This window comes from Tympanuchus pallidicinctus, unplaced genomic scaffold (genome assembly GCF_026119805.1).
Source record: "Tympanuchus pallidicinctus isolate F22 unplaced genomic scaffold, pur_lepc_1.0 scaffold13, whole genome shotgun sequence".
In the NCBI taxonomy this organism is placed as follows: domain Eukaryota; kingdom Metazoa; phylum Chordata; class Aves; order Galliformes; family Phasianidae; genus Tympanuchus; species Tympanuchus pallidicinctus.
In genome coordinates this window covers 5,953,002-5,976,037 of record NW_026294648.1, presented here as the reverse complement: position 1 = coordinate 5,976,037, position 23,036 = coordinate 5,953,002, and the positions used below count along the sequence as shown (strand labels likewise).

The window sequence follows — 23,036 nt, the reverse complement described above, 5'->3', positions numbered from 1 at the left end:
ATAATTCCTTCTCTGTGAGGTGATTCTGCACTCATACAGTTTTCCATCAACATTCCAGTATTTGCTTAAACTTGAGTTTACTGTGATCTAAGAAGTTTATGCAGAAGAAGTTGCGTGGTAGAGTCGTGTGGGTGCATTTAAGATGTAATTGAAAATCTGTTGTAGAATTAAAAAAAATAATCTCCTATTCAGCAATCTGGGAGTCAGGCCATGCATGAGTTGAGACAGCATTTAAACTCCATAAGCATCAGGTACTAATTGCTACCAGAACAAGACTTTATTACATGAGTGTATAGTCTTATGTGAAATGACAACTATTGTGTTCCTGATTTTGACTCACAGAACAAAATGGTGAGTCATCTGATGAAGCCTAATGAACAGTTAGTTTGAGCCTTTCAAAGGGAGATTGATTAAAATAACCAGAAATGTCAAACAATAGCCAGCTCCTGGAATTAAGGCCTGTAATGAAGGACAAATCAGGTTTCTTTAATTCATCTAGACAAGGGTCTTTCGTACTTTTCTGTGATTTCAGTACAGGAAAAATGGCAGCCTGTCTTTTTTAAAGAGAATAGAAAATGACTGAACTCTTTCTGTGCTGGAAGGTTAATAAAAGATAATTGTTTTCTCGGGACAGAGACAAAAAAAGAATACTACCATCTTATGTTGTTTCCTCTTGAATTTGCAATAAAGAAAGCAGGTGTGCATGTTACCTGAGAGACAATATTTATGTAAACAAACACCAGGCTTAGCTGAGTTTTAAAGTTATCACATTGAAAAAGGCAGGGAATACTGACTGAAGCTTGATTAATCAAAGATTACCTGATGCTTATTTTTTCCTTCAAAATTCTCACCTATTTCTTCTGTAAAAGGATTTTGAAGCAGTTTTATTTCAAGTATGTTCAGTATATTTCCCATGTGTTTGATCTCCCATGCATTTGTACTTTTGTCTTTGCTGTCTTTTACTCTGTTGTGATTGTCATACCAGACCTCGGAGTTTCTTAGTTTTTAATAATTAGATTTTGTTATTTTCAGTTGTTATCTCTGTAGCATTTTTCATTCTTTGAGAAATCTATTGGTAATAATGTAAATACAGATTCTGAGGTGAATCTCTAAGTTGCTTGAGTGGAAGAAGGCTGAACCTTCCTTATTACAAATTACATTATAGTGGCAGAAAAAGGTGTTATTTTATTTATTTTCTCATTCTACAAAGGCTGCTCTGAAAGTAATGCCTCCTATTTTATAATGTTGGCCCACAGTGGTGGATGGTGGTGGTACGGCAGTGAAGGTTGAACCTTCCCACCAATATCCCATTAGATGTTGTTGTCGTGTGACTGATGGCAGCTGTGGGGCAGTCTGACAGCATGGTGTGAGATGCTGAAGTGCAGATGAAGCAAAGGGGTGGAACTGAATTCCACTGTGTGAAAAAAATGGCACCTACTGCCATTCCTTGATGCTTGCTGAATGTTTCTGGAGACCAAACAGTGGGTGTGAGCACAGTGAGCTGATGGGTGGTGAAGCACTGAGCTTTGGGTGCTAGTGCAGAGTTTTGCAAGTGCAGCATGCAGGCTCTTGTTAACGGCTGGTAAAGTGTGTAATTAATGGTGGTAACTGTGTCTCCTCTCCTCTCCTCTCCTCAAAACACAAGCAAAACATTGGTTAAAAATAATCAAGACAAAAAGCTATGAACAGAAGTGGAGCTACACAGAGTACCAGCTCCAGCTGCAGTGATGCAAGTTCACTGGCTGAGTTGCTGCCTTCTGCTGGAGGTGATTTGCCTTCTGCCTAGACGTGTCAGTGCCTTGCTGTGAAAAGCTCAATTCCCTCCAGGCAGCCGGAGGCCTTCAGCTCCAGTGGTACTCAAAAAATGAGATAGCCAATCCACAGAAACGTCTTAAACACTGTTTTCTTGGTACAGTACTTTATTTACTATATGGTCATTTAAATAAATGAATGAAGATGGAATGACTGTTACGAGAAGATACAGCTCTGTGTTCATGCTGCTGTGTCCTGCAGCAGCTCACAGATGTTATGTGCTGGTGTAATTGAGAAGACCCTAATTCTAAGGTATAGTGGATATGAGGCAGCTCCCTAGTACTGTGTGGGAAGGTGGATGAAGGTACTGTATATGGTCCATGTAATTTAAATGGAATTTGGGAAGATCAGTACTAAGGATTTCTTAGTAACAGGCCACTCCAATAAGAAGTCAAACCAAACAAAAGACAAAGCTAAATGTTGGGTGAGGAATACAGTGGTAAAAATGATCATGCTATTTGCACTTACTTCTTTGTTCTAAAAACCCAAATATCTTACAGTAGCTCACATAACAAGAAAGAGTTCCATTGTACAAGTATATGTTCTGTGGTAGGAGAGTTTTAAATCCAGCAGAATCTCAGTCCCATGCAGCGCAGAGCCGCAGGTCCCTGAGCTGAAATTTGAAGATGTCTTTTCCTCATTTTTGCCTTGATTTTCCTCAGTGTCCCTATGAGATCTGAGGTACTGCTAAAGGACTTTCATTTCTTACTTCTGTAATGGGAGAGTTTGGACAGAGGGAGAGAAGCATATTCACAATGCAGCAGCAATTAGCAAAACAGATACAGAACGTCAGTCTGTCCGGAGAGCAGATCTGGCTCCCCAGGGTCATTATCTATGAATATGTCAAAAAGGCAGCAGATGTCTTTTGGATCACACATGAGATAGAGCAGCTTGTAATCCCACTTGTGCTTACTTACTTTCTGCTAGCTGACAATCTGCAGTACACATCCAGTGGACAGATCACCCTCACCAAATGTGACTGAGAGAAGGATGCCTGTGCAATCTAAACTCTTCTACTCCTAAATAAATGCTGCAATGGAGTCCTTGCAAAGTTTCCCAGATACTTCTGCCCTGCAGGGCAGGATGGCTTGTGCTCACTAAATGCGCTGTTATTTCTACGTTGGCTTTGTGCTCTCCTTGTTGTGGTTGTTCTGTCTCTTATTTCCTTGGCAACTCTTCAAAACATGACTGGGACAAAATTATCCCTGTGTTTCATGTTCTTCTTCTCTTGTGATACAAGAGCATGTGATCCCCAAACCAGAAATTCATCCCCAGATGAATGAATCCCAATTCATCCCTGAGAACCCCAGTGGAGCAAGGAGCATTAGCCATGTTTTCTAAGCTGGGAGAAGAGGCGAAATCTCCACAGATCTTAACCCTTATTGTAATCTTTGGTCCTTGCTATCTCCAGTTCTGTTCTTTGATGATCTCATTTAGAGATCATGGTACTTTACCGTTGCTGTAAATTCAGAAAAAAAAAAAATAACACAAGTTTTGCAATCAAAGGAAGTGTCATGTGCTCAAAGGAGCTTTAAAGCAAATTGAGGTTCCAAAGCAAATACTATGAAATAAGTAAGATAAAATATCCAAACAATAGTGACAGGAAAAAAAGTCAAATTAAAGCCAGTTATAAAGAATGGTTTCCGACAGCCAAGCTTACGTGAGATCCTTAGCTACCGTGAGTCATCATCAGAGTTCAGTGGAGGAACACTTGGGATCTGCTCTTTTCATCTTATTTCCTTGCATTTGAGTTCAAAAGAAGTGTATGCAAGTTTGATTATGAGCACTGTTCTTCATTAGCAGATCCAAAGAAAATTAAACCAAGCTTCTTAATTGTTGCTCCTCCTGCTGTAAAATTCCATGTGAATATCTGTAAAGATATAAACAGGTCACTCTGAAAGTAATGCCTGTTTATTTCCATAGAAACTACAACAGATAGAAAGAGTACAATAACACTATTTGATAGAGCAAATTCTTAGCTGCAAAACACTCTTTTTCAGCATAGTCACCACTATTAGCTGTGCATTTTCACCAGCTGTGAACCAGCACCTGCAGGCTGCACATCTAAAAATCTGCGCCGGCAGAGGTGCCCTGCTGTCACTTCACTACTGCTGAAATGCACCCCCCACCACCTCACTGTGCTCACATCCACTGCTTGGTCTCTATAAATGTTCAGCGAGTGTCTCCATAAATTCACTCAGCAATGAATGTCAGTGGGTGCCATTTTTTCTACACAGAGGAATTCAGTGGCACACACACAGCAACAAAATGTAACACGATATTGGTGGGAAGGTTCAACCTTTACTGCCATACCACCAACATCTACCTCTGATGTCATGGGCCAGTGTAGTAAATTAGGAGGCACTACTTTCAGAGCAGCCCTTGTGCATCTATTGTTTTGGATTTCTGATTTGGATGTCACATCTGCTTTTTCATTGGTGCTTATAAAATATTAATATTCCTGCTGTAGCACTTGAAAGTCTCACTGTATTAGAGAATTTCTGTCCTTCCCTGCAGCAATTACATCCTTTTGCTGCACAGTGACTGTTAGCTGTTATCCCAGTCTTCCTGTTTGTGGATGGGGAAATTCGGGTTCTTTGTAGAATTGTGGCATTTTTCATCTTAGAAAGGATTATTTCCTGCCTCGGGTTGAGTGATAAAGAAAGGGATTTTAGAAAGTAGAGATGGATTCCAGCTAATACAGATCATATTAGTACTATTATAGCCCACATTATATTCAGTAGAAAACCTACAGTACTTGCTCTTTTTCTGAATTGCCTTCATTATATGGCAAATAGTGAACTCCACTTTTTTCCCCTCCAAGCTCAAGGACAATTCACTTTAGAGAACTAGAGCAAAGTGAAAAGTGCCATGTGGCAGCTCAGGGTACAATGTGTCACAGTTTCTGGGGTTCTATAACTAATTTTTCTTCCTGCCGAATGAGAACGGCCTGGGTAGAACAGGTAGGTGAACGGTCAAACTATAAACCAATTATCTATAAGTCATTATTTCTAACATTTTTAAGGAATATCTATTTTCTTGATGAAGTGCATTTGCAATGGAGAAAAAACTGTTTCTCCCCATTAGTGCTTAAAACACAGAAGCAATGGATATGAAGACAGAGGTCTCACTTCACAAAGCTTCAGTTAAATCTGAGCTGCTTTAACATGCCTGCAGCTCTTCCTTTGTCCCCTGACTGACAGCACATTTCTTTACACTTATTTAAAATCAGATGTGTGATTTCTGCATTTGCACCAGTATACTAACAACCTTCACTGCTTCCCTCCTTCTCACAGGAAGATAGCAGAGCATTAAAACAGGGAATAATGAGGTAGATACCAAGGACATAAGAGCCAACCACAGATGAGTTTAAAAATATCGTAAGTTACAGATTTTAGTCTCTCAGGAATATTTTCACAATGAGAAAAAACTTGATTTAATGAAGCCAGAAGTTTTAGCAGGAAGTCTATAGCTGTAGTGACCAAAAGATATCTCAATTCCAATGTGTAATTGCCCATCGGTGGAGAAGGAAGAAGGAACATAACACATGATGTATAGGAAACACCCATTTGGCCCTGGCTCCAGTGATTTATTTATTTTTTTACATACTGAATGTTCTACAAAAGATGGAGCTTTTCTTATAGGAAGAGTAAGCATGTTGAGCACCTCCAGCTGAGTCTGAACCCAAGGCTAAGCCAGGTTCTGTCATTGGGTGCTGGAGGTGATTAATAGAGCTTATGCTTAACGGTGTCCATATAGCAGTTCCCCAAAGTAACGCACTTGAGGTTAAACATATGTCTGCTTGGTTGGGACCAGACTCTGAAAAAAGTCCTGATATAAAGGCCAGACATGTTTTAGCCTCACTGGGTGCTGTGCATGTCTGTAGATCTGGAGGTTGGGCATTTGCTTTTGTTTTTAAGAATTAAATGCAATAGAATCACTAAGGCCAAGGCTGCACACTGAGTCTTAGCTCACCTTTCTCCACCCAGGCTGGCTTCCCAGCCAGCACTACAGAGATGTCCTAATTCTTGTGTCCACTTTCTGTGTGAGTGGACATGATGAGAGGCTGCAAGGTGGGTGCAGGTTCATATTGCTGCCCCGCTTTCTGATGTTACACTTCTATCAGTTCTTTCTGATCTCACTCTTTAAAATATGACACTTGCACACAGCATTGTTACTGCATGATATTTATACATTTCTTACACTCAAATGCTTGTTTAATTGCAAGTATATAATTACACATTCAGTGATTACAATTGAAAGTGTGAGTCCTATACGTGGAAATCATCTATCTTCCTGTGCATGTGCCATTGCAGCTGGAGTAATGATACACAGAAGTAATGGGAAATTAGCAATCGGGACAGTAAGACCATTATAGGCTTGTCTTTCTGTGTGAAATATCTACACAATTAAAAATACTTTCTTTAAAGCGGTAGGGACACGTAGACTTATCTGGAAGGTAGGCAGCATCATTGCCATTTAAGGAAACAACAGAGTATTTGGTGTTTAGTTTTGTGGCTTGTGCTGAATATGTTAACATCTGGAGTAGGTTTCCAAATGTCACTTCTGTACACTTGACTGAGATGTGTAGTTTAATGCTCATAAGGTTTCTGGCTTGCTGCAGATTGGATTGCAAAAAGAAAAGACCAGAGAAAATGATATACTTAGACACAGACAGCATGAGTTGGAATTTCCCTCCCTCAGGAAATACTGCTTGCGCCAAAGGAGCTACTTGATTACAGCCCTGGTAACAAGAGCAGGGTCTGTATCCCTGGAGTTGATGTGCAGCAGATGAAGTTCTCTAGGAGCAAGTCTGTCTTTATGAAATATGTAGCATGACACTTTGAAATTATCAAAGACATTAGCTTTCTTCAGAGGACATCGATGGTAGCAAAATAATCATTTGTCTTGATAACATCTTGTTTGTCTTCACTTTTCTGTGAAATACCCTCTTTACTTTGGTTCCTTTTTAGTGCAGCACGTCGATAATAGCTGACTGAGACAGACCTCCGCTTCTTCACTTTGACCACTAGGCCCCAAGGAATAACCCTTCGTAGAGCTGTTTAGCTTAAATGGACTGGTTTTTTAATAGAACCATGGAGGTTAGCTATGCTTTCTTCAAAACAAAGTGAACAAACAGAGCACCCCTAAAGGCCAGATTTTGGTCTCTGAAAGAGGATTTTCACTTGATGCAATTTTCCCGTTCCTCCCCTGATGGACTGTGCTCATTTCTTCGCAAGCTGGTGCGGACAGCGGAGGAGTGGCAGGGTCAGCTCTGGTGTCAAGTAGTGGTACCAAGGTGAAGAGATCCCACCAAGTTACACCAGGGCTTCAGAAGGGCTCTTCTACTCATTTAATCTCTGCCACATCCATCCAGGCCATTCCAGACAGCTGTTTGTCGAATTTCTAATATGTGTCTTTGACATTTAACATTTCTTATGTAGGATCCAGGATATCTGCAGCCTCTGGCTTCCTCTCATGCTTTTTCCATGTGGTTTCAATTGTGTTAAATTGTTTGAGAGCACAGAAATTGTCTTTCTGTTTTTTTGTTGATGTATATCATGGATCAATTTGATAAATATTTGCAATGTAAAATATTGCTTCTTCAATGTATTTTGTATTTCACTGTCTTTTACAGCCAACTATTCTGAACAGCTGAAAGCCTTAAGTTGGATGAATAGTTACGTTGTTCATTTGTTTTTTTTTCCCCCTCCTGTCTCGCATGAATAAACTATAGTGTTTCTATATTGACTGTTTGGATATCTTCCATCTCCCCAAAGAAGAGAAATGATCTTCCTTTTTCTTGTCTGACTGCTAGCTTGTGTCTTGTTTTCTGACAGCAAATGGGACCTCGAGCAGTCAGCTGTCTACACCCAAATCCAAGCAGTCCCCCATCTCCACACCTACCAGCCCAGGGAGCCTCCGTAAGCACAAGGTATTATGTTTCTTATACCTTACTACATCTGTTTCTTCCTTAGTCTGCTTGAATGTGCAAGGCACTTTAAAGAAGTCTTTATTTTCTTGAAACACATCTTCAAGTGAAACAGTGGAGAATTTTTCTTGTTACCTGAAAGAACTGCCACTTTGGCCTATAGCAAGATAAGAACAGTCAGTCATGGAACTGTTCCTCCTGTTGGAGTTATTAATGTGTGCTGAAGATCATCTGTGTGGATCAGAAAAAATAACTTAGGCCTAAATTTGTATCATTTGGAAAAGCTCACAAGTCATGGATAACTTCATTTCAGTGCTCATCTCTTGAAAAGCCATAGGTGTTGGCAAGTCTAGTCCATTAAACAGCAGAGAAATGCAAACGTAACTGAAGCTCCAAGACATCACCTTAATGCAGCTTCTCAGGGATTTTTAAAATGATTTAAGGCAATGTTCTGTTTTGCAGGAAATGTGGTTTTTCTATTCCCAGTGTAGTAATTGTATTCTGATACAGTAACTTTTCCTGGTGACATCCAGAGCGTCTAACATATAGCCTGGCATCCTAGTAGAGATGAGTAATTTTGTGATGTCTCATAGTTTATTCATGTATTGATTTATTTGAACTGTATAGAAGTAGCACAGCTTTTCATGGTTCTGTTATTATTATACTGAATCCACTTTACCATTTCTGTGGGCTTTCTCATTTCTCTAATAGCTATAGCGTTGCTGTTCTCTTCCTTGAACAGTTTTTGCTTGATATAAAAAGTGGAATTTGCTTGTAAATTTAAGTATGAGTGAAGGTCAGTGGGATTTCTGCTTTAGTAATCAGAATGTACCTCAGCCCAAGTATGATATTGAAAGCATTCTCTTGAAATTGTGGAAGACTGGAAGCCTCATTAAACAATTCTAATGATGGTGAGGTTTTGCAGTCAGCTAGCTAGCCACATTCATCTCCTGTGGACTTGATTGCACAAGTGGAACTGATTTTGCTGGTAGATTATGGTTTATCTCAAAGAGAAGAGTGGTAGCTGTTGTTAGTTGGTGGAAGAAAGTGTAGCAAAGTCTCTGTGAAGTATTCCTGAAAGTCCAATGAGCTTTGGATTATAACTCTGGTATGTAAGACTTTGAACCACATCGGAGATGGGACTGAATGGTACTGGGGAAGCCTGGGGTGGAATTTGGCTTCTCAAAAATCAGATCTTTAAAATATTTCCAAGATATGAAAATCCTGTAGTCATTCATCTTTGTTTTCATGTCCTTTAACAGAGGTATAGCTAAATCAGATGAAATCAGTGTTTTTCTCAGGACTTCACTCTGGCCTCAGTCGCTCAGTTTAAAGTCTAAGGAAATGCACCAGTGTAGCACAGTGGTTCCAAATGTATTCTTAGCTTTTATTTGAGAACAGGATCTGGCCCATAGTCTGCTCTCGGCAGTTGCTTGTGTGTGTTTCTATGAAATTAATGCTATAAACTGCATTCGTTGCTTCAGCAGCCAAGGACCTAAAATACCTTCCAAACACTGTCTCATGTAGGGCTTTGGAGCTGAGGATTGGTTTTCTGGTGAAGACAAGTAAATCTCACCTTCTGCTATGTTTTATGTATGTTTTCAGTTAGCTGACTTATGACTTTCCCAGTGAAGGCCCTAGAACATTCGTAATAGAAGGTGACTGCTAAAGGCAGCTATAAACTTCTCACTAATTCAAGCCAATCAGAAAATGTGAATGTAGCATTTTAGGTTTCCTGATCATTCATGCATTGTTGTTTTCCTCCCAGGAGCAATTTCCCACTTAAAATGAAATCACTTCTCTTTTTTTTCCCCTCCTCTTCTGTCAAGATGCTTGTGAACTCCCTTTCTGTGTATTTGTGCTTTGCTTCATGTTGCTCAGTTATTCCATGTGGGGGTCAGAGTTCATAAAAGCCCAAAGAGAGCTTTAGTCCTTAAGACGGTTTGTATACCTAGATCCATGCAGGACTTCAAAGAAGCAAAATAAAATGGTTACTCAGAAAGAGGCCCTGGGAAGGCTTTGTATTCAGTATTTTATCCAAAAAATGAACTAGGCATTATGTTTTTAACTTCTGAACAGCTTTCTGAATGATCAAAAATGGCTTAAAATAAAGTATACATCACGGGAGGTGATTTTCCTAGAGATCTGTCCTAAGGGTAGCTGTCAAATAAAGGTAATACTCATTAGACTTAAGTTTAGAAAGATCTCTTTAAGGAAAGTTTCTGCTCTTTCATGCATGTTCTGCAATGGATGCACTGATCCAGAAGTGATAAAAAATTTCTTCTCAAACTTGTCACCGAACAGTCATCTTTCTTTTGGTACCAAGGTGCACATTGCTCCACTCTGCAATGGACCTTATTTTAGCCTCAAAGTAACCAGGCAACCATCCAGTAACCAGTGCATGAGAATTCCACCCCATCCCTATGAAGTGCACAGAACTGGACCCATCCAACTGTCTCCTTTTGCACGACCAAAGGTGAAAACTGATTGTGTGAGTTAACATTTTTTTCTTTCTTCCTACAGGACTTGTATCTGCCTCTGTCTTTGGATGACTCTGATTCCCTTGGAGATTCCATGTAAAGCGACATGACGTTAATAGTCCGTACTGCAAGCTATGTTTAAGATACAGTAGAGTACTTCTGCCAAACTAAGCAGATAGGTGACTGGTGCTTTCAAATCAGACAAAGGACACACAGTTATATGTCATTTTTTTTCTGTGATTTCTCCTCTCTACCACAAATCAACACCTACCAGTCTATAGAGATAGAGGGATACCATTCTTTTAAGCAGAGTTTTAGGGATGCAAAATGGACATTGCCAGCAATTTTGGGCCATTATGCCACTGATCCTGTGCACTTCCCATATTCTTCTATTATTTCTTCTTCTGCAAATATGTAATTTTCCTATGACAGCAATGGAAAGCTCCCCCAGAAGTGTGTGAATCAATCTGTTGCTGACAAATTCTGACTACTCTTTACCTCCAAACTGCCAACTCTTGCTTGTTCCTCATCTGCAGCCCTGATTTTAGCACTTGCATACTAACTAGTACTGTTTTTGTTGTTACAGGGCAGGAAGGGAAATGACTTATTAGTTTGATGCTTAATATGTCAGCAGAAGCTTGGACAAGATTAGGAATGATAACATGAGATGCTAAGTAAGGTTAGTGCAATAGTGATTTTTCAGATATTCAAATATTGGGAGTTGTTAAATAATTAAGCAAAATAATGTAAGTCAGTTGAGTTGTCTAGAGTTGAACAGATTCACATATGGTCCAGGAACACTGCTAGCTGGTAACAAACTTTTACAACCACCCTATGGTATCTCTCTATCTCTGTTTTTAAAAGTAATGCCTTGTGAACAGCCAACACTGAAAACACTGTGAGAATTTGTTTTCAGGTCTGACATCCTACAGGTCACTTTTTATAGCAAAAAATCAATACACTTTTTATAAAGGAAAACCTTGTATCTGTGTTTTGGAGTAAAGATTCAAGCTCCTTCTTTTTTATAAAAGCTGGTAATTTTGTTTTGTTTAAAAAAACACATTCAGAAAAATGAACAAAAAAAACCCCACCAACTGCAGAACAGTAATAACAACGAATCAGTTTAGAAATCTTGTCATCACTGCCAGAACAGACACTTGTAGGGGAAAAAAAAAGTCAGTTCAAAATATTGAATGTTTTGATAGTTTTTGTAATGTTTAAGATATGTATTTGTTTTTTTACACTTCTGTATTCATAACTATGGCCAGATTCTCTACTTCTATAACAAATGAAACTTTGTGTGTTTGAAAACCCATATTTTAAGAAACTCTTCTATCTGACAAAAACAAACTTATTGTATTTAGAGAAACGTTTTGCTTTTATTAATCAGCAATGACTCCTATGGAATGCAAAGTTCATCTACTCACGCAGGGCTGGTGGCTTTTACTACGCCGAAATTTTGTGATAGGCTAGCTGGCATTGCCTCTCTTTCTCATGGAACAAGCTTTTGATGAAACTGATTATTACGGAACTTTACCTAAAGGAAATCTGTGCAATCAAATATTTCTTTCTTGCTCTATTTGCCTTTGTTTCAACATATACACCTATTCCTTATTCTCTTGCAACCCCTTGTGATTAGAATGAATTATAATGTGATGTTTGATGCTATATGAATGCTGGGTTGTTCAGAAAGCCACTCCATGTTTTGTTTGCTTGCATTGCTGATACGAAACAATCTGTGCAGGCTATGTCTTTAGAGGTTCATGTGATGATACATATAATGCAACTTTAAGAAGATGCATCTGAGAGAGGACAGAATTGGGAATTGCCAAGGGGTCAGAATTATGCACCAATTTTGCACCCTGTAGTCTTAGTGCATGATCTTTTACACAGAGTTTTGTGAAAGAAATCATTTGTGCCCACAAATAACTTCATTTAATTGAGTAATTTGCTGACTATGTGACTGCTAAATGAACATTTCACCTATTGTATATAGAAACCTGGTTTCAGTTCAGAAGGCTAGAGGCTCATGTTGAAGCTGTGAAGTATAGGGGAAAGTACTGTGGATGAAGCATAGGTGTAGTCAGGAAACCTTCATTCAGTCTTTTGGCACTGATTTAGTGTCTGAAGGGGAGCAGGCCTGCTAGTAACACTGTGCCTCAATAGGTCTACCCATCCCTGTGTGGATAACACTGTTCTACCTCACTGGGGGTTGTGAATCCAAATGTTGGTTAGCATTTGTAAAGTGCTTTCAGATCCTCTAACAGAAGGTACTGAACTGTTCCGGGTGCAGATTTGGCTGTGGATGCTAATTTTTGGCTGTTTAATCCACTAGGTGCTACTGTAGAGACTAGTCTTGAGAAAACAGGGCTTTCTTAAGCATCAGGATAGCAAAGGCCATGGTGATGCCAACAATATTGTTAATTAGAACATTTATCTTAGTAAAAGCTCTAGCGAGATATATTTGGCTTGCTTTTACCCTCTTCTCTGTTCTGTTGATGTAAATCTGAAGGAGACCAAGGAGACCAGCCATAAAATTAGATCTAGGTTCTCTTGCAATTCAGCCTCAGACTCTCACCACTTTTTCACCAGGAATACCTAATTCTGTGATGCCCATAAGCAGACTGAAGTGCTAGAGTTGCTGATGATGTTAAAGGAGTCAGAGATATGCTTCCATCCAGTACCCACAAATTCAGTTTGTATAAGACAAAGCAGGATGCCAAAGGTCAAATAAACCTTTGGATGGATGGTGGTGAAGGTTGTTGTTGAGAGGTGATTCCTTTCCTTCCTGCCACAGTAGTGGTTATTTAAATATGATCTTCCTTGTAGAGTATGCTAATAAATCAGTTAGGCCTTCCTCCTGTGCTGTACTTAGTGATATACCTGAAACCTCATCCTGCAAGTACTTCCTTAGGAGTTTTTTTTTGCACTAGGATCATCCTTGGGTGAGGCTGAGCCCAGTAATTTCTTCAGGGCAGTACCAAGGGAACCTGAAAAGGCCTAAAAGAAGAAGAAAAAATCTTCAGTGGGAAGAATAGCCATTCGAACCTGCAAAAGCCACAAAGAAAACAGGGTATGAGGTCCAAATCAAAGTTTTAAAAAGCAGTTTTCTAGGTAGAACTGCTTAGGCAGTAGAAGTCAGTGAGCATTTCAGCTGTAACATATTGTTAAGTCTGCATTAATGCTATTACTGCATGAGGTCTTGTACAGAAATGCATGTGGATGTACTGTACGTTCAACACTAGGTATTTTTGGCTTTGTAGGATGCCTAACATAGATTTGATTACAAAGAGAATTAATGCACAGGTATCATTTAAATAGAGGAACAGCCTTGATTCAGCAAAGAAGTATGCTTATATTTTCACACGTGCTTTACGTTGATTTTTCATGAGATGTAAGTCTGGGTTTGGACAAAAAGCTTTCCTGAATTAGAATGAGTTAGGAATTAGTTTCACTGTGCTGTAGTAATTCCAGACCTTATGAGATCCTGGAGCAAGTGACTGCAATTCTGTTATACACTCCAGAGTTTACGTTTTATATATTTTTTACATTTGCAGGCACATAAAAAAAGCACTACAGGATGTGAGGATTTGCCATATTAATTCTGCTGTAAAAACCCTATCTGATTTCCCCCATGAGGCTGCCTTTAGTGTTTTCAGAAACTAATTGAATCATTAACACTATATTGATTTAAAACAATTCAGTATTTAAAAGCAAATTTGAGAGATTCTTAATCTGGTACAGAGCTTTGTTTCTTTGAAATCCACCTTTATTTATTTAGTACCAAGTATATTTTAGCAAATTTGAGTATTAAATTATATAAAAAAACTATTTCCACATATAATCATTAGTAAGGAATTAGAGCAATATCCTTCAGCCATAGAAAGACCAACGTGTTTAGTCTTCATACCTTTCCACGGCAGTCTCAACTGTAGAATATCAGGGCAGTGCAGCAAAGTTCTTGAGCCTTGGGAGTTTTGTCACTTGTAAAGCATTTATATTCTGAACCTTTTGATTTAAATCTCCATCTGATGTCAGATTTGGAATTAGTTTATTTCCACCCACTAGATAGCCAACCAGTACTCTACCCCTTGAAGTAATTTTGAAAGAGTTTGGTAATGAAATTCTACCTTGGTCCACTTTGCATCAGGAGATGGAATTAGCTTTTGTCTTCTGTTGTCTGTGTTTCCCACATCTGCATATTATTTACAGTATTATCAGAATCTGAAAAGCCTATTTTCATATGCAACAGAAGAATAATTCTGCTTAGAAAAGAACTTCCACATCTCTCTTTCTCATTTAGCTAGCATACATATATGCTTGCAAAGAATCACACATAGTCTAGCTGTTACTTCTCTCATTTCCCTGAATAGTGCTCTTTAAAATAAAATAAAGAGACAGGACTCATAATTTTGGCTAACAGCAAAACAGTGTTACACCCAAGCATTTCTAATAGGAAATACTGGTATAAATTTGTTAGTTCCCACTTATTGATGTGGATACTGATATTTTCTAGGCTGCCTTGTGTTTCCTTTTCCATGTCTTTGCACTGACTGCTGATCTTATTGGAAACGCAAAGAAAACCTTTTGAAATTGCTCTGTAATACCAAGCTGACTCCCTGAAATAAAGCACCATTCCAGTGACAGCTATCCCTGGAAGTTCCACCTTCTCTGCAGGGGTATGCTGTGGATTTTGCAAGTATGAGCCTTTTTTATCATAGTAAAAGCATGTGTATTTTGCTATGACCTCGGTGGCACCCCACATCCATTGAAGGCAATTGGAGAGATATCTTTGGCTACACTAAAGTAACAATTGTTTTTAGATAAAGGAGGAAAAGATAGCCAAGTAAAAGAGGTACAAAGTTAGTCGAGAAAGTTCTCCACAAGCTAAGACAGTACACAAAAGAAAAGCTATATAGAGGTGTATTTACCACACAGAAGGTGCTGATCACAACCAAGACAGAACAACACATTTTCTGTAATAGTAATTTAGGCTCAAAATTATTTTTCTGGTTACTGACAGAAGCAAATTAGAATGGTATTTGGGACTGGTGATGTTGGTTGTAGAAGCAAATGGATGGCACAGAATAAATATCTTTTTCTGCTAAGGTAGATAAAGTACGATGTAGCTCAGCCAACAGGATTAGCATGTTATACAAGATTCTAGAGGAGATCCAGCTGAATCATCACCACTTTGGTTTATTGAGGCAAAGCAGGTTAAGTCTTAAAGTGCCTTCCAACATGCGTTGGGCTTCAGTAGCAGGACTACACGTATCCAACAAGGCCTAGATTAAATGGCCTTGACAAAAGTGGGCAGGACAGATTAGCTCTTGAGCCTCTTGAGATGATCAGCCCATCTTGCTTTTATGCAGTCAGCTCTAGAAAGTGACTGTCTCCAGGATCACAGACATCTTCTGGCTGATGCCTTTGTCCCATTCCTATGAACCTGAGCAGGCCTCTCTGCAGTATCTCAAGAAATGTTAAACTGAGTTCTATGTCTTACAGTGCAGCCACTAAATATTAATAGATTGGCTGGGCTGGGTCTTGCTGCGTCAGCTATCAACCCTGTTATTCAGGTATTCTTCACCCTCCCTCTTTGCCTCGACTTGAGATCTGGTATCTCTCCTAGGTGCCTCCAGTTTAAAGCCTGAATTGACATGTCCATCCACCCCTGTGTTATTTTGCTGTTGTTATTTTTTTTTTTCCCTCTGGAAAGGTTTGAGTTGTTTGATGTTCACGGGTCTGGGACTAAGCTGACCAAAAAAAAAAAAAAAGTTACTATCCCTATTGTTTGGGAGATGCTCAGAGACAGTAAGTGGAGGGATGGAAAGGCTTTTTTTCCAGCAATGTCATTGCATAGCTGCTCTAACAGATTCCTAATTGTAGGGCAGAGTAGGAGTACTACCTCAAGGGAAGATGCAGAGCTTTAGGGTCACAGACCACTATCCCTTCATCAGGACACTGTTTAAAGAAGGTCAGAAACACTGACACCAATGTTCATCCAGTAGGTGAATTTCTGAGCAAACGAGAACCAAACCTAGTGAACGTAACAGTGGGAATTCAGAGCTACTGGTCTTTAGTGTAACTGTGAGCCGATCAGTTCTCCCTGTGCCACACTGTCCCAGTGCATAAAGAGCTGACCATAGCACTCATCTCTATCCATAAACTGCTTTGAGATCAGCTGATATACAGAGCTATAGAAGAGCTAGCTCTTAAGATTTATTCATTATTACTGAAGTTTGAAAGCCCTATAAAAGCAGATTATGGTGCACTCTCTTAGACAAGTCAGGAACTCCTGACTTTTCAGGAGTCTCCAAAAACCAAGATGTAAAAATGTTTAATTATTTTAGTAATGGTGAAAAACAGACACACCACTTCTAGTTCCCCCAAACCAATTGGGGAGCCAGCAGTGCCTCTAAGCACAAGGCCACATCCAACAACCAAGTTCTCTCATCTGGAGCTGCCACATCTGGCCTGAACACAGTCCCCAACTGCCCCTCTTTTTGTTACCTGTACACGTATGTGTCAGGGGGCAACGCAGGTTACCGTCTGAAAATGAGGCCATGTATTTTTAAATAATGAGTAAGTCTAATGATTTCAGAGGCCTTCTACCAAGAAAACAGTGGGTCTGTTGTTGAAAGCTTGCTTGTTCAGAAAGTGTTCATGGGAAAGAATTGCCTTTCAATCTTCATTGCTTAACAAACTTATTCTGGCTCTTGCTCTATCACTCAGTGAACTGTAACTCACTGGCCAGTTTAGAGCTTGCCTAGGTCTGACAGTTTGCCACTCAAACAATTGAAGCAGGAGGATTCCCAAAGGGAATTAACAAATCTTTGCAGCAATTAGAGTCTGTTGACTGAAAAAAAAAAGCTGCAGTGCTGGAGAAAGATGCCATGATGGCTATTGTCGCAGTAAACAAAGAAAAGAGACTTGTTTCCAAGAGGAATGGTAGGGGGCATTTGTTGCAAGATCTTTACGAGTGATGAAATGAGCGTGAACATCACAGAAAATCGTATGGAAGGGAGAGCATGAGGCAGTGCACTGAAAACATCAACAGCACTGATGTGTGGGAACAAAGAAAGATGAGTGCCAAGAAACTCCAAGGAGAAATAAAAGGGGTAGTGCAAGCTGTGGATCTACAGCTTGGGTCTGGATGGAAAAGCAGCAGGGGTTTCTGGCTGCATGTTGAGAGTGCTATTGCCCCTGCAGGTATCTAAGCTAGGATGCAGGCTATCTGCCACAACAGCATGTGTCCCGCTCCCACTGGCAGAAATAAGGTCACGCTTGGCCTCAGGCTGAAGAACTTGGTTTGAAATTCTTTGTCTGCCCCTGTTTTGCTCTCCTGCTGGCATATGGATGTCTGTGTCAACTCTAAAAGGGTGAAGGGAAAATCCAGCTCTTCGCTGAATGACAGCATCAAGCTACAGTTTGGTTTTATTTTTATTCCTTCCTTTAGATCAGAAATAGAATTTCATCAGCATGCACTGGCTCAGGAAAGTGCAGGTCTGGCACACTGGGGAATTGCAAGACATGTATGAAAGGATAATGAGGGCAACTCAGAACCTCCTGGCCCTTCCCGTGGAGTGCAGCAAACTGGAAGAACTATCAACCCTGCTGCACCAAGGTGATAAGTCCAGACAGGCTTCTGGAAGAGGTTACCGTGAATTGCTGTGCAGGCAGAAGGGCTGATGATGATCTTGTCCATGAAATCCCTAGCCACACATGCGAAAGCTGTTGCATTCAATAAATCAGTAGAAAGGCCATGGTGAACAAGAGGATCCGTGTTTAACACTGATTTTCTCATGATAATCTTTCTTTTAAATTCAGTGGATTTACAATACTGGTGAATTTAATGCTAAAAGGCAGAAGAGGCGATTTATTTGAATACGTTTTTTTGCTGCTTGTTCTCAGACTTTCAATTTTTTTTTTTCATAAGGATTGCAGCTCTTGGTTTCTGTAGATTCTCTGACACTCAGTGTAACACAAGCAAAACCCAAAGCTCCTAATTCTTCATTGTTTAAAACAGGCAGAAGCTCCTCTGTAATTATGGGTATTGAATCCATTTGGTCCAAGGTTGGTCTCCTATGTCAGAGATTCATTACTGTTAGTAATTACTGTGTGATGCATTAGGTAAGTGCAGATTCAGTTTCCTGGCTGACAACTGCAGACTTTGCAGAAAAAATCACATTTATCCCAGCTAGAAAGTGATCTCTTTTATAAACCTCTAATGGAAAGTTATGTATAGGAGATATTTTCTATAATTTTATTGTAATTGATGATAAAGCTAAAATAATGTCACATGTTTAATTATCTTAAAACATTTAAGATCGAAAATGAAACAAGCAGCATAGCAAATCAAGGTCTCTTCTACATTTTCTGGTCCTAGAGAGTCTACCTTGCCTTCTCACCTCAGTCCACCAAGACATGCCCTAAGCCCAACAGGCTTATAGAAAATAGCATTTCTATTTATTTTGGTATTTTTCTACCCTAATCCCATCTAGTGCCAAGCAGAATAGAGGCTTATGGTTGGGTCAGTTTTTAGAGAAAAGTATTACCAAATGTCTCTGAACATAAAAGGAAGGTTCCGTTCTGTTTTAGGTGACTTACCTAAGCTCATGGCTGCTTTTGATTTTATTCAAGCTGGTTCTTCCATCTCTACTTGCAATTAACACATGCCTAAGTTATATATAAGAAAGTTATATTAATGTGAGTCACATTTGAGCAGTGAGGAGGCTGCAGAGCAAAGTGATTTGCCTGATACATGAAGTCAGGGTGAAACATGTTGGTGGCACTTGGAAAGGGTGGACCCAAACCAAATCTTTATTCCGAATCCCCAGTTTTCTGAGGAACCCATGTGTAGAATCATACTGAAGAAATGTCTGTAATGAGCCAAATGGAGCCCTAGCTGGGTTCCAGGCCCAGTTCTAGAACTGAAGAATTTTACCTTCAGAGAATCCCTATGAAATCCCTATTCAGTGTTTTTGTGTTTTTGTTTCATTTTGGGAAATTCCAACATGGCTGCTTTTCTCCAGCAGCTTCCACCCTCTGCACAGCAGGTATAGATGGTACTCTTTAGTACTCTTCTCTTTGCAGGTGGCAGTTGGAATGGAGTGATGTTCTGTCTCCCTGTCGTGCTGACCAGAGTCACTGATGGGTTGCAGAACAGCTTTTTTTTTCTCTTTTTTTTTTTCATTCTTTATATCAGAAGAGCTTTTTCCAGATTTAGTGTGATATCTAACAATGTGTCTCCTTAAGAAGAATGTCTAGGGAACTAATTGCACTGTTAATTGGTGTTTAGAGATAAGGTGAAGCAGAAGTATTGAATGTAAGAACAAGAAAGCCTGTGAGTTATAATTACATGCTGAATTCTGACATGTAAAATTGTTGTTAGTTTGCTTCTTATTTAAATTACATGTGATCCAAGCAGTTTCACCACCGTGGCAGTACTAGTACAGCTGTGATGATCAATTTAGAAGACATCCAGGGTCTTCTAGAAAGAAGCCAATGTAGATGAATCTATTCCCTGTACAAACGCCCCTCCTTGATATTCTGTATTCTATGACACCATCTAGTCTAGAAGCACAGGACAGGAGTATCAGCTTGTTGACTTTGCTGTTACTAGCCTTTGCCTATTTTCTTAATCACAAATACAATTGCAAGCTAAGGTAAGTGGCTCTCATCAAATAAGCCAGCGTTCTTCATGCCAGTCTTCTGTGAAGAGCGTGACCTGCCTTCACTCATAGCCCTGCACTCTGCAGCTCTCTGTGAGCTGCCAGTCTGCCCACAGGTGGTTTGGAGGGAGGGAGATGCAGCTGAACTGGAACCTGATCACGGATTACTGTCTTAGGTCATTCATCGAGTTTGTATGATTTCATCATTAATAACAAAGCTGCAATATAGTATGACTGAGAGACCACAGTGTATTTTCTATTGCCATTCAGTGGGTGGGGGTTGGAGGGGCAGCTGGGTTTAAAGTTTAGCTGGTATACTTTAAACTCTGTGTACATAACCTTGGAGGACACATGGGTGGTAAGGGTTGAGTTACTGTTTTCTTGGATTGGTAAATTTCATTTTCATATTTCATTTAAATAGTAAGGTATTTAATGTCATTGTACAAAGAGCTATTAATTTAAATGATGCATTTGTTCTCCTAAAACAGATGTATCTAAACTTTCTTTTTGGCAAGCCTGCAGCAATGCTACACATAGCATTATGTTGACTTTTGTACTTTGGGGGAGTACGTGGAAGGGGAGAGGAAATGCTTTCCTCTTCAAACAGTGTTGCCCATAGTTAACTTTCTGCTTGGGTATATAACTTGAGTTCCCTTTACTCCAGATTTTAATGTGAAGTTCTCTTAAAGGGATGGAACAAGCAGAGGTTATGCCAAAAGATCTCAAATGTATCATCTTGTAATATATTGCAGCTTTATGCCAATGATTCCTTGCTTACCTGTACACAGTCCATGCATGTTTTGAACTAATTTTGCATTCTCCATTTGTGGTGAGTTATTTAGCATTTTGACCACCTTTTGTGCCATTCAACTTGTACAGAAAACATTTTTATTGACGTTTTAAAGGGAGGGGGAAGAAAAGAAAAAACCCTTCTGCTCCCTAGTTGTAGGTAGAACTCGATTACTTAGCAAACAGATGTAGATGAGTGGTTGTAGTGTTAGAAATGTTAGCTTGCTTGTGAACAAGCTTTTGAGAGTAAATGCATGGTCTTGTACTTCACTTAATTAGCTTTTCCTTTCCTCCTGGAAAGATTCTCCCCCTCTCTCTCTATTCTATCTTTGTCTCTCTCGTGGTTGTCAAGTACAGATTTGGGCATAAATAAAGTGATATACAATGAGGTTTGAAAAGCAGTTCTCAACAGATTCTCTTGGGGAACTTCTCACTGCGCTCTGCCTTGGCACTTTGGTTAGACTCTTTCAAGATAAAACAGATGGAGAACAATCACCTGTTGCCTCTGCTTGAACTGGGGAACAAGTTAATCCTTGGAAGTTTGCACCACGGGTGAACAATGAGATCTTGATGATCCATCGCAGCTGAGGCATGTGGCACGTGGGCTACTGGCCGTGGCTTCCACACCTGGTTGTTTGACATGGGACTAGTCCTCCCACGGCCCCTGATTTGCAGAGTTTGCACGCACTTTTTGATTTTCCTGGATACACAGCAGAGGGGAGATAGTGGATGATATATAGGAATTATGTTGTTATGGGTTCTGCAGGCAGCTCCTTCTCCACACTCCCAAGCTCTGGGTTGAGTACACAGGGCCTATTATTGTATAGCCGTGGTTCTGTTGGCAGATGAGGACAGGAAATAAAGGCTAGAAAAAGACAGGGGGTCACAGATAAAGATGGATTTTTTAAGAAATGGACTTAAAAATCCCCCGCAAAACCCTGCCTCAAAACCACAAAGTCTACCTTGATCCATGCATTTATTCCCCTCTTCTCCCTTAGCAGAATTTCCTTTTGTTAGAAGATTTGACTTTCTAGAAAAAAAAATCCATTTTTGTGAGGTGTTGTGAACTGTTTTTACACTTGTAAGAACCATCCCAGGTCTGAGTATTCTTGTAATGCAATGCCATGCAGCAGAGAACCTGTCCACTTTCTAGCTTTGCTCTCAATATTTGTTACTCATTGTTTTCTCATCTAAATGTACATTTGCAAGATGTGTGTAATGTCATTTTCAAGAAATAAAATTTGGTTTCAATATTTAGGCCGACAAAACCTTTCTGATGCTTTTATTTGCATAGCGTGTGTTCACTATGTCTTACAAATTACAGGGGTACTTGTTCGGTTTTCTTTGTCGACTTTCCCAAATGAATCCCAGTTGTACTTGCACAAATGCAGAAAAAAGACCAACGAAATGTGACTGTCTTAAATTAATTATGACCCACATCTGTCTGTCTGAAACAGCCTTGAGCTGTAAAGGACCCATCCTTCTCACTCAAGGGACCCAGTGTAGGAGATCTGCAGAAGCCAAGGGCAACTTCTTCCTTATGTGCAGCACTTCAGTCAAAACTGTGGATTCAAACCAGCAGGATCTGGCCCTTAGCCTGACCTCTTCCTTAGCAACAAGGTTTCAGCAGCATGGGATTTTTGGTCCCCGGTTCGCTTTGGGAGGCTTTGTAAGATTTGAGATGCTGTGTTTGTTCTGTATTTCTACACAAGCTTAAAAAATGTCTCAAGTTCTGTTTTCACAGCTACCTCATCAGAACCACAGTGAAGACAATGGCATTTTTCTTTGTAAGCCTGAAAAATAAGGCTTAGACCTCCACATTTACTTATATAGTGCAAATCACTTTGTGTTTTATCAACTTGACACCTGCAGAATTAAAAGTAAAGGTGGTTGAGTCACCTCTGTTCATTCGTGCTGTAAAACAGGCAGCGACGAAAGAGCTCCAATTCTTCTCAAAGAGACTCGCTCAGATGGAGCCCTTTATTCTTTCTTTTTCTGTGGTCACCACATTTCAGTCCAAAGAGGGCTGTGCTCTTTGCCGTCTGGATCCAGAGGAGACCCTATGCCAAGCAGCAGACAGCACTGGGGCTACCAATATATCTCTCCACACGGCTAGTTACTGGCACCCATTTGTCATTATCTTGGCATGCCCGAACAGAAAAAGCACATACAGTACAGCACTGTTTGCAGTGAAAGACCACACTAAAAAAAGTTCCCAGAATAAAACAAGTAGAAGAAAAACAGCCTTTATTTGAATGTGCATGAATTGAAACTGAAGCAAATGTTAACAGAAAGGCAGAACAAGTACTGGAAAAAATACTCTGCTTCTGTCTTTTTGCATACCAACAAAAC

At 39.8% G+C, this 23,036-nt stretch overlaps 1 protein-coding gene across 1 annotated transcript in view; it reads left to right on the top strand.

Moving 5' to 3' along the window:
- Window positions 1–21,952, top strand: part of DCX (doublecortin) — a 125,011-nt gene extending 103,059 nt beyond the window's left edge. Inside the window, exons 7-8 of the mRNA XM_052673262.1 lie at window positions 7,653–7,747; window positions 10,268–21,952. Of these exons, the coding sequence (XP_052529222.1) occupies window positions 7,653–7,747; window positions 10,268–10,324 (152 nt within the window). The 3' untranslated portion in view covers window positions 10,325–21,952. The remainder of the gene's footprint in view (window positions 1–7,652; window positions 7,748–10,267) is intronic.
- The last annotated feature ends 1,084 nt before the right edge of the window (window positions 21,953–23,036 follow it).